Raw genomic sequence first — 12,813 nt, 5'->3', positions numbered from 1 at the left:
TAACCAAATTTCAGTAAAAACTGAAGAACCGAACCGATCGGTTTCGGTTAGCTGAATGCCCAGGCTGACTCTCAGGTCATGCACTAGAGAACTCCAGGGGGTTACTGTGAAACTCCGGTGCACGGTTTAAAACTCTCGTTCGATGAACAGTTCTAGCGCATGTTCCGATGCTCTGTCATAGTGTACCACTAGATAAATTTAATGGCAAACCCTAGCCATTATTAATAGCCTACACCGCACTGCTTCTTCTAGTGCTCACCCCAAGGGGGCACAAGACCTTTCTGGTGGCGCCGATTTTCAGCACCAAGTCTATTTTCACAAGTGTCACAAATTTGCTAACTCTAATATGTTCAAACACGAACATCTTTACCTTAGACACCGAGTTAGCTTTTTAAAAACAATTTTCACTTGCATCTCATCGCATCACTAGATCCAATGCATTTGCAAAGTTAGTTCACACCTAGTGGCACTTAGATAACTATTTTGCATTAGAGTTCCCCTCTCAATAGTGCGACTATCTATTCTGAATCCAACCAAACACTATATTGCGTCTCGATAGGCGAAATGATATCCCTTAGCGTATACCTTTGCCTTCAGGCTTTTTTCATCTCTTCTTCTCTCCAAGTGAGCTTGCTCCATGTGGCTTGATCACTTATCAACCATCTCCTAGCCTTGCTCACCATCCTGATAAGGACCCTCAATCACAACTCAATTGAAAGCATTAGTCCACTGGTTGTCACTCAATTAACAAAACCAAACATAGGGCTTTTAGCAGCGGCGTGTGGGGGTCAGGCAGGTGGGTGGAAAACTACCAATATAGAAAATGGGTAGGCACTTGTTGGCCTAATAGGAATGGGTAATGAAGGAAGGATTTCGGGGCCAACAAATTTGGGTGACCTAGTAGGTAGTTTGCTAAAGGTGTTTTTTTGGCTTCGCTACTCAAAAATAGAGTATGGGGCCTATTGGGTAGGACTTTATTGGAATTCTGTCATTCGTGTAATTGGGTTTCGCTTGTTTGCCATCCTACAAATGAGATTTGCTTGATTGCTATTATGAAACGCGGCTATCATGCTAAAATGCATTTTCTCAATTTTTATAAGTTTAATGTTGATGTCCATGGAATAGTCTTTCTACACCATAAACGCCCCTGCCCCTTTAGCCTAAAATTCCTGTGAAAAGTCATTTCATCCGCATAAACGAATCAAACGTGAGTGGCCAGTGCACTTCTTCCGCATCATAGCTTTGCCTGCCACCATCGTCGTTGTCACCACCGCTGCACCTACCACCCTCATCGCCCCAAATTCCACGTTGTCGGCTGCCTCCCATCTGCAACGTCAGCCCCAAATCCCACCCTAGTAGCAGCAATGCATGCCGCCGAGGAAGACTAAGAAGATAATAGGGGTGACAAACTGACAATGGTGTGTGGAAGGCAATGGTGGCGAGGGGTAAGCAGCACTAATGGCGCCCATGGGAGCATGTTATGCGCTCTCACCGCGACGAAGAAGAAAGTGGAGTCTTCGAGTGTTGTTTTGTCCGTCAACTAAAGAGGCAGGGGCATTTACGAAATAGAAAAGAGTGTTTTCATGGGTAGCAACATTAAATAGATAAAAAATTACGAAAAGGTATCCTAACGTGATGGCCTCGTTTTATAACAAAAATATAGCGAGTCTCTTTTGTAGGATCGTAAACCAACAGAATCTAGTTGTGAGAATGGCAGAATTCTAATAAATTCGTCCATAGTCCCGCTGGAGATGCTCTTAGCTGCTAAAAATTTGCTAAGGCCAATTTTAGTGAGAAGTTTCATAGCTTTGTTTCCAAAACTGTCATGCCATATAGAACAAAATAAAACATGGTTGAAATACCCACTCTCAATAGAAATTTTTAATTCTACGGTTTCATAGACATTTAATTTCATGACTCATAGAGAGTTAATAATCGTGCCAAGAGAGTTTCATCCCATAAAACTCACATCTTCTATTTCTTATTAAAAATGTTGCCACATTATAAAAAATACTTATGTGACAGTTTATTAAATGCAAATAAAACTTTCCTAAGAACATGTTTAGATGCTCAGCTAATAAGCCTACCTGACGTCTTACCTACTACTCCCTCTGTTCTAAATTATAAGTCGCTTATAAGTCAAATCGACTTATAATTTAGAACGGAGGGTAGCTAATAATTAGCTATTAGTTTTAATTAATACTTCATCCGTTCCAAATTACAAGACGTTTTAGTTTTCTAGATATACGTGTATGTAGCCGTAGTGTATATCTAAGTGTATAGTAAAAAACATAAATTTAGAAAAGCTAAACATCTTATAATTCAGAATGGAGGAAGTAATTAGCTATTAGTTGGTTTCTTTGAGCTAATTAGCCGGGTCGTGGAGAAGCTGTTGCCTGTTGAAGAAACCAGAAGTCGGCAGGTCCTTTTGTTAAAAAAGAAATCCCAGCAGTTGCCGTTCTGAATCAGCAGCGCCTCGAAGTCGAATCCGGTAAACAGCGGAGGCCGCAGCGGCTGCGCCGGTGCGCCCGACCGCTGCTTATTTAATCCTGGCAAATTATGCTGTATCCTCTGGCTGCAGGCCTCCCCGTCCGCCACCCCACCTGTCGACTGCCGAGCTCACCTGATCTAGGGTTTAGCGGAGTGCCCTCGCGATGAAGCAAGGAGTCGATCCGTCCAGGTAAGCTCAACTGACTCCGCTTCTGCTTACGATTTACGATTGGTTGAATTCCGCTTACAGTTCGAGCGGTCTTGTGTGGTTGGTGTCTTGGTGACACCGGCCTGCCCCCCCTCGTGCCCGCTGTGGTTTTGGTTTTTGTGGTTCTTGTAGTGTACGGAGCTTGGAACTGGATCAGTAGTGTGTGGAGCTTGGAACTGGATCCATAGATGCATTGCAGTTTGCTTGATGTCATCCGGTGCGATGGATCGGGTAAAACAGGATGTAGTTCTGCAGTTTTGGTGTTCGTATAGGAGGGAACTAGGGAACTCGTAGGTGGGGACTTGGGGAAGTGAAAATGTTGCTCAGGGCGTATGTGATTCATCGATTTTGTCGCGAGGAAACTTTGCTTCATTTGGTCGGCTGTGGCTCTGCATATATATTCTCTCCTCATTTCATCCCTTTTCCCTAAAATTTTAGGGTGTAGGTGTTTGTTAGAATCATGAGGTCTCTTGCTGCGCTTATGCTACATATTTGGATCCTCAAAAAGCTGTTGTAAGGTTTTACTGGTGCCAACATATAGTTGGATAATTGCGCAACAGTTTTGTGCTTCTGTTCCCTTACCCACAAAGATTGTAGAATTTGTGTTCGGGACTCCAGGTAGGGAAATGTGAGACTATAATGGCAAATTTTATCAGCACAATCTGAAGGTTGCAATATGGGCTGAAGAAACTCTTTCAAGCGATAATATACTTGTTTCACTTACAGTACTTGTTTCACTTACAGTATTGGGCCTCTACGTCTAGGTATATTTTTCTCTAAGTAGGATTTTTTTGTTTCCAATCAAAATATCTTAAGTACATGGAATATAAAGGATGTAGCATATCACTCTGGAACCTAGGAATATTGGCACATACATCCCTCATTTTTATTTGTACCTAACACATTTCTTAAAGAAGATCGATTGCTTGTTTTTATACTATGCATTGCAATAAGATACATGCATTTACACCCAGCATGTTTTACAAAGTTAATTGAAGTTTAGTTTATGATCGTTTGATCAAAAATAATATCATGATATCCCATACGATGGAATAATCTTCATCATCACATAAATTGTTCAGACCATAATACATTGCATTCCTTTTTTTTTTTGGTCAAAGTATGTTATTGAACACCAATAACATCAAGAAACAAGTAGATGTTTTGTATGAACACACTATTGATGACTATGATCAAGCTTTATGAATTATGACAGTTTACATCGATTCACAAGTTTGAGTTCTGGGATACTGGGTAACATATGCTATATCGGATGACTACTCTCATTAAGGACTTGCCGCATTTTTTAACTTAGTTAAAAGAGTATTATTAAGGTTAGGAGTGTACTTTTGAAGTATATATCATAATGTAAATATTTTACATTATAATATGAAGTGCATTGCATATTCATTATTAGAGAGTTTGCACATTTGTTTCATAATTTGGTCTTGGTATAACCTAAACACATGTATAATTTCCATGTCAGGAAATATTGGCCATGCATCAGATCATGTGAAATATGAGATGGACTCTTATACCTTGTCTTCTCAGTCATGAATTGGTGGGGTACCTTGATGTTTTTTTTGCCAATCTGATATAACAATAGCAGTCTCTTGCTTAGTGCCTTTATGGTCACTAGTTTGGAGGGTTGTGGGGGTTGGGTGGGGGCGTGGGGCAGTGTGGGCTGTGGGGTGGGTAGGTTTGGTAAATTGATCTGTTGGATGCTTTGCCTTGACTCATAACTAGTGTGAGTTCATCTGTGCCTCATGTCTGACTACACACATTGATGTCAATGCCCATTTCTGCATGTTGCTGCCAGTGCCACTTAATTCCACTGCATTTTCACCATTCACCATGCGGGATGCACGTTTTGTGCCACCTGTGACTTGTGAGCTTCTTTTTCTGTTGTCTGCCAGTAATTTGCCTAACAAAAGTTCTAATATATGCACATGGCTCTGCAGTGATATATAATCTTCTTACATTGTCATTTGTCAATATTATGATGATCCTCAAGTTTTAATAAAAATTAAAAATACACTATAAGTACGTTTATACCTTGCATAAGTTGATTTTACTAACCTTCAATTATTTTAATTAGATATGCATTTGGGGGCAGCAAGCTCGAGACAACAACTGCATAGCTTGCAAGAGCTTGTAAGTGTTCTTCTGTATTATGAGAAATATCATTTATCTTTTGTTATTCCCACAGCGATTGATAGATTGATACAGATTGGATCAATGTTCTTGGTTGGCCTAACTGGTTATTATATGCACTATGATGTCATAATTGTACTAGGTTTGATTTTTTCGTAGAATACTACAAATTACAATGAATGTGGTTAAAGGGTATAGTTGCAATGCCTGCTTACTTGGGGTTCCACCCTAAGCAGGTCTCGTGCTTAGAGTACAAAGCATTTTATTTGTTCAATAGCTCAGTTTTGAGACCAACTGTGCATTTGGATGTATCTGTTTTGTCATAGGACAGTGGACATTGGTCTGCTCTGGTTTGAAGTTTAAAGTTGTCATTTTACCAAAATTCTCTGTATTATTCTCTACCTATACACGTTTTCATTTTGAGTTCAAAAGGAATTGTTTTCTATTAAGTTCTAATGGTAGAAGATCATCCAATATTTAACTTGTTAACATCTTTTGAAGTTACTCCCTCCGTTCCAAATTATAAGTTGTTTTGGATCAAGAGATAGCATATATCTAGGTGCATAGCAAAAGCTATGTACCTAGAAAAGCCAAGACAACTTATAATTTAGAGTACAATTTACAAGGGCATACATGGCAAGCTTATATGAAAAGCTAAATTATAATCAACATTTTTCTTCATACAGAAGAATCGCACCTAGCAGCTTAAACTTTAGTTGTTAGGTCTTGCAATTCAACCAACTCTCACTGCATTGAAGTCTTATGGCACTTTCAGTGATCTTTCTTAAATCATCTGGTTTACTGACTCTGAATTGTCCTGAAGTTTGGACAAAAATCTCACCCTATACTTGGTGTTTCTGACTTGTCCCTTTGCACACTCAGCTCAAGATTGATCGGAACATCTTCATTCTCTGTATTCAGAATACTGTCTCTAACTGTAGTACTTGTTGGATGCTCATTTACTCCTTGTCCGTACACCTGAAAAATGAAAAAGAAATGATGTTTTGTGATTCACATACACTTGACATGTGGAATAAAAGATGAGTTCTACTAATTGCACCCTTTTTTGGCTAACTATTTCCAGATGCATATACCTTTCTCCGTAATTCAATGTTCTCTTGATGAAGAAGGTTGACTTTGTTGTATAGTTCTATGTTTTCCTGGTGCATGAGGCTTCCCTATAATTCAAATAAGAAGTTTGTGTAGTCAAGCGAGACCCTAGAATATGTTAGCAGTTTTGAATAAGTTGTGTGTACAAACCTTCCTGTTTAATTCTTGAATCTGATCAAAAATAAGTTGGTCCTGCAGATTGAAAGTTAGTAAACAAAGTAGCAACTGGTATCTTTGTTGTTAAGTATGTGATGGCGACTAAAGAATCTGTAATGCAACCTTCTTCAGATGAATATTTCTTAGGCTCGACTCCAGCTTATTCTCTAAATTCTGCAAATCTCTTACGTCCAGGCCAGAAAGCTGCTGACCCAACAACTGCCTGCAGTGAAAAATTGTATAGAACATTAGCTTGTGCTTTTCTGAAAATGCACATGTTATTGTACTAATGTATGATTCGATTTCACGTTTAAGAGAGAACATTAAAATAAAGTACCATTTTTGTAGCCAAAGTGTCAGTTGAATTAACCAACACATAACATAACTTCCTTTGTGGGAGGAGTAAGGACACGCACTTAATCAAATAGAATAATGAAGCAGATTGTTGCTTATTACTGTTTCTGAAAGTTTTGGAGCCATACTGTATAAGGTTTAACTTTGTGTTGGTGACTTCAAACTTCCTGTGCATAGCATTAATAAATACACATAGAACATTGAACCAATTGCATCTTGCAATTCATCATCATGTGCTGAGAATTTGTTCTTAATTCGTATCGATCTTTATTTTTTAGGACCTTGTTCCCATTGATTCTATGTATGAGCATGAAATAAAATTACAATTTCTCTTTCTAGTAGTGTTTGTTTCCTCTGATGTAAGTACAATATCTCTGCTATGATAGTACTGTTAGCATACTAGGAAAAAAATAATTGCAGTAGAAACAGTCTTTTTCTCATAATGATTTGAAATATTTATTGTAGGTTGGTTGAGGTCGTACCGATGGTGCTCTTGCAAGTTATGCAGTTGCTGCCTCAAGCTTCCTGCCTCCCTTTGCCAGAGCTAGTAAGATGGAAAAGCTTTCAACTAACATAAATGAGAGTGACTGGACAACCAAATGATCTCTACTTTAGCATAGGATTACAACTACAACAAAAAGAGCACAACCTTTTGCTTCAAAGGAAGTTGGGTTTTAGTAGAGTTGAAACCGAAGTACCAAACAAGAGCCAAAATATGAAAGAAAATAAGAATGCAACAAGCAATCAGATCCTACAGGGACATGTAAACACAATATCATTTTTGTGAGCTATAAGCTCGTATGAAGGCATCTTTGGTTTGGAAATTATTAATGGTTCAAGAGAAATTCTCTCCTTCACATACTAGAAAAAATATGGTTCAAGAACAATTAGGTCTTTGGATATTGTGTAACTGTTTAAGTGTTTATGCAGTAAGAGCATATCCAGCACTGGCCCCCTAAATCTCTCGAACTTTTTTTCTCGAACCTGGCCCCTACTTTGAATTTGAGGGCCACCCTTACTTTTCCAGCCCTCAAATTTCTGCTCCAACTCTAGCAACAACCCTCAATTTTGAGCCCCTACTTTTCTATGACAATTGGGACCCTTCTATCTGTGGCATGTGTTTTCTTTTCTTTTTCTCCCGCCTTCCATCGATGTACAGGTAGTGGCTTGGTGGGGAGACGTTCGGCGGCGGTGAGGGGCTCGGTGACTGGGAGAGGCGCCTGTGGCAGGGAGGGGCACCCGTGGTGGGGAGGGGCTTGGCAGGGATAGGGGACCGGGGTCTTGCTCTTTGCTTGCGGGCGCAGGTGGGATCTGCACTGAAGCAGGAGAGGAATGGTGGGAAAGAAAAAAAAAGTAGAGGCCACCTCCAGAGTCCCTAGGAATGAGGGGGGTTGAGGGGAGAATTTGAGGGCCTTTTACTTTTGGGAGCCTGAGTAGGGTCCTGCTACAGTGGGTTTTTTGCCATCCAGCTCCCAAAAGTAGTATAGGGGCCCAAGTAGGGGCCCTGCTGGAGATGCTCTAACACAAATTTGTTTGTGGTAATGTATTTATCATCCTTGTTTACTTATCAAAATATGTTTGCTCACAAGATAACTTGATCTTATCAAAATATGTTTGCTCACAAGATAACTTGATCTGAACTTTCATTGCTCCTTTAAACATGTTGTAGGTACCATTTTATTCAAGTTTATTCACTTATAAACATGAGAAAATGTTACCATCTAACATGAACTCAAATGGAGTGTTGCATCCTGAAAATGTTATGGCATATAAAATGAGACAATTGTGAAAATGTTATCTGTAGCATAGGAATTAGTACACCCATGATATTTGTGCTGTACATCTTGAGTAACTGCTCAGCACAGTTGAGAATAGTTGGTCTAAAATGCAGCCCTGTTTGTTTGGGCTTCCTAGGAGCTTTTGGACTTTTCAAAAGCCAAAAAGCTCTGAGAAGGCAAGTGAGCTTCTGGGCTTTTGGCTTCTAGGAGCTGTTTGGCTTTTGGAAAGTCCAAAAGCTAGTAGTCCAAAAGTGGCCAAAAGCTCAAACAAATAGGGAACCAAGATGCCACTGCGATATTAGATATATCGTTCTAAGTTATAAATATTTTGCACCTTTTCAAACTAATTTTATTGGTGGTTTTGTAAAGTTACACCATCCTGTACTATTTTGGAAAAAGATATGGAAAAGTTACATTGCTTGGTGCTTGTGGGTTAATGTTTGTTTCACTTAAACCTGACTAGTTTAGAACCACCTTCATCCTGGTTGTGGTTGAGATGATCAGAACCTGGAGCCAACAGTGTGTGTGTCCAACAGAAGTTCTTGAGGATGAAAGGTAACCAGTTTATGAAATGTTTGTTTCAGTTTTGTGATTTCTATTTGGGGGTCAACATAGTCTATGAATATAGCAGGTGATGCTTCATAGCGGCTACATTATGCAGCGTTGGAGTCATTTGCAGTTATTACCATGATGTTCATGGCCCTGTTGTTTTGCTTAAATCCCTAGATCAGAATCAAAAGACAGGACATGCCAGTCAATTTTCATGTGCTTTTGGCGCTCACACTATCAATATTGGTGTAATAGGTTGCCTTACAAACCTATGACTCTTAAGGCAATTTACAAGATATCTGCCTCTTAGAAAACCTGTCTTTAGCTACTACCTATTGGCAGACAGACCACATATGGTAGCTAAACCACAGTAAATTTAGTCACTATCTTTCTTACTCTGATTCAGTAGTACATGCTACCACCAAAATATATAGTGATATTGAACATTGAACTTGTTAACTTATTAATCACCCAAGTTTTAATTCCAAGTGCTTTTTTGCACTTATGCGTTACGCATATGAAAATTTTCAAATGTAACATTTGCAGGTATTGTCTAAGTGAAACTTTATGTGGAAAGAAAATAGTTGAGATATTTGATTCATATTATTAGTTAGAAGATCTGAACTTTTTATTGGATGGTTCTTCTGTTGCAGCTGTGTCCCTAGTTTTTTACTTCTTTGTTGTATTGTTACATTGTCAAGTTATGCTCGAAACCATATCCTCCACCAAAAATGTTTTGGATGCAGTTCTTTTGGTCAAGGAAACAAATCAGCAAATTGCCTCTGCTGTACTGATTTCAATCCAACTGAAGTTAGATGATTTTTAGACTTTTACGAAGAGGGACTACAATTGTGTCTTCAAATGACAGTTTGATAATTACATAAATATATTTCTTTACCAACTTAAATGTCCTCTAGATAATTTCTCTACTGCGCTTAGTGGCTGCAGTGATCAGAATCATTTGCCACATCGATGATGATATATGAAAACCTTGAAGAAAAAATCAGCTAGCATGGGGAAGACCACCCCCAGGGTATTGTTTCCACTGTGGTATTGTTTGGAATAAGAAACCTCAGTCTTCCAACCGACCGAAAAATCCCCGCGACTATTTTATGGGTTGCTAGCAAGGGAGTTTTATTTTAACTACCCTTAAATTTGCTCCCATGGGGAGTTGAATCTAGGTGCTGGAGTCAACTACTAGGCTATGGACCCTTTTGCATATATGACAGCCTTTGTTATTATTGTTTGGTTCTGATATTAGAGTGTTTAACCATTTCAGATTATTGTTTATGAATTGATTAAGGCAAGGGATGTCATTCTTGCTATTCATTGGTATGACGTGGTGCTCTATTTCTCAGAAGCCAAATTTCAGCTTCAATCTGTTCATTAACAAACATCCAGAAGCTACTTTTCCATTTCTCCAAATATCGTTAGATAACACTTGTTGCCACCAGGGTCAGTGCAGATAAGCTCTGTAACTGTAAGCCTATATTGGAGGCCAGAGCATGTTCTGATCCAGGCAACATTTAGTTAAGAACTGTCAAGACCTGTGTTTGGATTTTGCTTGATTAGTTTATTAAGAGCTTGCCTACCACCTCAAAATGGAGCTGTATATCCAATTGAGAATTTGATTATGGTTTGTGTTTCAGTTTGGCTGAATCAACATGTTAACAATCTGTTTATACCAGCAGAAAATGCATGTAATCTAATGAATTGTGATCAAAATTTTGGATGTTGCTATCCATTTTCCGGTCAGTTGCAGCCATCATTCAACAACCTTGAGATGCACATTACATTGGAAAATAATACTTCATTGGTGGCTGATTTCTTAGTTTAGTTTCTTGGGCATTTGATTGTTCATGCTCATGCGTAATCAGGCTTGAGGCTTTTGATATTTTGCTAGCTTATTCTGCTACGGTAGTAAAAGGTGTTAGTTTGTTTAACTTAGCCCACATAATCATTGACACTATAAGCAAATTTAACAGCCTATTAACATGCTCTTCAAGTTTCAGATCACAACGCATAGCATTTTTATCCTATTTGTGATTTGTGAAATGATGATAGCCAAGTGACATGTTTTCTTCGTAAGCTATGCAAGGGTGGCCTTGAGAAGCAAAGCATCTACTGTCTTTAGAGCCGGCGGCCTCGACGAGTGATGACCGTGGCCACGTCGCCAAAAAAACTGTGCACCACCTGAAGCAGAAACTCCAACGCGCTTTGCTTTCGTCCAGGCGGATTCCAGGTGCGTGTGCCTTCCATCTTAGCTCCTCTTTCTTCTAGCTTGGGTCTATCTTCTTTTGCGCGCCTGTTGGCTTCTGGGCGGGCGAACGACGGCGGAGGCAGCTGGCGTTGTGTGGGTAGACCGGTTGGGATCACTTTTTGGGGTGGCAGCGCAGGGGCCCTGGGGCCGGTTGCGCGGTGGCGGATGCCGGTCGTCATGGCCCAGGAACCGGTGCATTGGTGGCACAGGCGGCTAGAGTGAGGGAGCACGCAGGGTTGCAGCATCACAGGCAAGCGGGCCTCGCAGGTGGGGCTCACTGTGTCGAGCAGATGGCTAGCTGCGTGCGTCGGCTGGCTGGTGGGCCGCATCTTAGCTTGAAAGATATTGGACTGGTAGTTTAGTTGGCCTTTCCCAGTTGGTCTGGTTCTGCATTTCAGCTACTTCAATATGATAAAAAAAGTCAGACAAAAGCTTCATTTTTCAGTACCTTTCAACTACTCCGTAAGTCTCTATGTTTGAATGCAGAAGTGGTTATCATTTGTAGCATGCTTTCGTTGAATAATTAGCAAAGCCCATGGATGGTCGACAATGCTCTTGCTGTTACTTTTTGGCCAGCGTTGTCCATTTTTTAAGGTGCTGGTGAGCGGAAGGGAGCTTCTCTGGCTGTGGCCAGGGAGTGCACAACATGCAAGCTCTGGTTCAAGTATGTGTTCCCCTTTGTCTCTTTGCCAATAGGATGCCAAAGCAGGAATGGATTTATGGATTCTTTGTTCGGAATGTAAAATCATATATAAGTTTGGTGTATGAAAGTGAATTTGACATTGGTATGGTATCTGAGATTTATGTTGCCTGGTGTTTAAGAAGGTCTAGAATTGAAAGCACAAATAGAGTATCCTGCCACTCCTTTTTTGTTAATTACAGTCCAGTCATTTGGTGATTACCACAAAAGAAGCAAATGGATAGCCAGTCTATAAAAGAACTTTCTGAATATATGATGAACTATGTAATTTTTGTCACTGAATCATCTGAGAATGCAAATAAAAGAGTGCACATCCTTATATTAATATTTGTAAAAACTGTACACATCCCTTGCTTCAAAACTTTGAGCATACAGGGGCAAGCTATTTGTACACATTGTTCTTTTAGGTACACTATTCTTTCACAACATTTTGTTGCATTTGAGTTTGATGGATAAGTCTCATGTGTGGCTGGTCTTTGTGGGGCTGTGATGCTCACATGGTCATGGTCCTTGTGGCTGTTTTTCTGTTTTTAGGACAGCATCTTAGACTAGAGGACAACATCTTAGAGGACAACATCTTAGACTAGAGGACAGCACCTTAGCTAGGACAGCATATTAGCATCTTAGACTAGCATCTTAGACTAGCATCTTGGCATATGCTTGGCTGGCTAGCAGCCTATAAATATGTAACCCCAACCCCTCAGGTTGGTATGGCATTTGTGTGAGCTTGTGTGAGAAATAGACAAGAAAATTGCTCCAACTCCTAGTGTCATCCTCTCTTGATAAGAGTAAGAATTCTCCTACTACCAAGAGTGAGAATTCAGCGACTAACAACTGGTATCGGAGCCGTATTATCCTGTAGCCCGAGCATCTCTTGCTCATCTTCTCTCCCAGCTCCACAACAGCCCCAGCTGTTGGCAGCAGCAGCTCCTCCGGCCGCTCCTGTTCACTCCTCTCCCAGCTCGTATGAAGCAGCCCTCTCCCCACGCAGCAGCCCCCGGTAGCGCGTCATGTCCGCAGGGCAGTCTCAGTGCTCGGTCGCCTCGAGCACGCG

At 40.3% G+C, this 12,813-nt stretch overlaps 2 protein-coding genes across 17 annotated transcripts in view; one reads left to right on the top strand and one right to left on the bottom strand.

The window, feature by feature from the left end:
- Positions 1 to 2,439: 2,439 nt before the first annotated feature.
- The window catches only part of LOC136477176 (uncharacterized), a 21,325-nt gene continuing 10,951 nt past the window's right edge, over positions 2,440 to 12,813 (top strand). For 4 of the 16 annotated variants that reach the window (XR_010763892.1, XR_010763891.1, XM_066475240.1 and 1 more), the window contains exons 1-3: positions 2,440 to 2,680; positions 4,797 to 4,852; positions 6,938 to 11,723. The gene's annotated coding sequence lies outside the window, so the exon portion shown is untranslated. Of the gene's footprint in view, positions 2,681 to 4,184; positions 4,260 to 4,796; positions 4,853 to 6,937; positions 11,724 to 12,813 lie in introns of all 16 variants that reach the window. The other 12 variants (XR_010763899.1, XR_010763898.1, XR_010763896.1 and 9 more) reach the window with 12 other exon arrangements.
- LOC136477175 (MADS-box transcription factor 23-like) overlaps positions 5,141 to 12,813 on the bottom strand; it is a 26,354-nt gene continuing 18,681 nt past the window's right edge. Inside the window, exons 3-7 of the mRNA XM_066475238.1 lie at positions 6,955 to 7,016; positions 6,242 to 6,341; positions 6,113 to 6,154; positions 5,947 to 6,030; positions 5,141 to 5,830 (exon numbers count right to left, since the gene is read on the bottom strand). Of these exons, the coding sequence (XP_066331335.1) occupies positions 5,690 to 5,830; positions 5,947 to 6,030; positions 6,113 to 6,154; positions 6,242 to 6,341; positions 6,955 to 7,016 (429 nt within the window). The 3' untranslated portion in view covers positions 5,141 to 5,689. The remainder of the gene's footprint in view (positions 5,831 to 5,946; positions 6,031 to 6,112; positions 6,155 to 6,241; positions 6,342 to 6,954; positions 7,017 to 12,813) is intronic.

Source organism: Miscanthus floridulus, chromosome 8 (genome assembly GCF_019320115.1).
Source record: "Miscanthus floridulus cultivar M001 chromosome 8, ASM1932011v1, whole genome shotgun sequence".
Taxonomy (NCBI): domain Eukaryota; kingdom Viridiplantae; phylum Streptophyta; class Magnoliopsida; order Poales; family Poaceae; genus Miscanthus; species Miscanthus floridulus.
The sequence above is the reverse complement of the archived record's forward strand: the minus strand, read 5'-3'. Positions and strand labels throughout refer to the sequence as shown.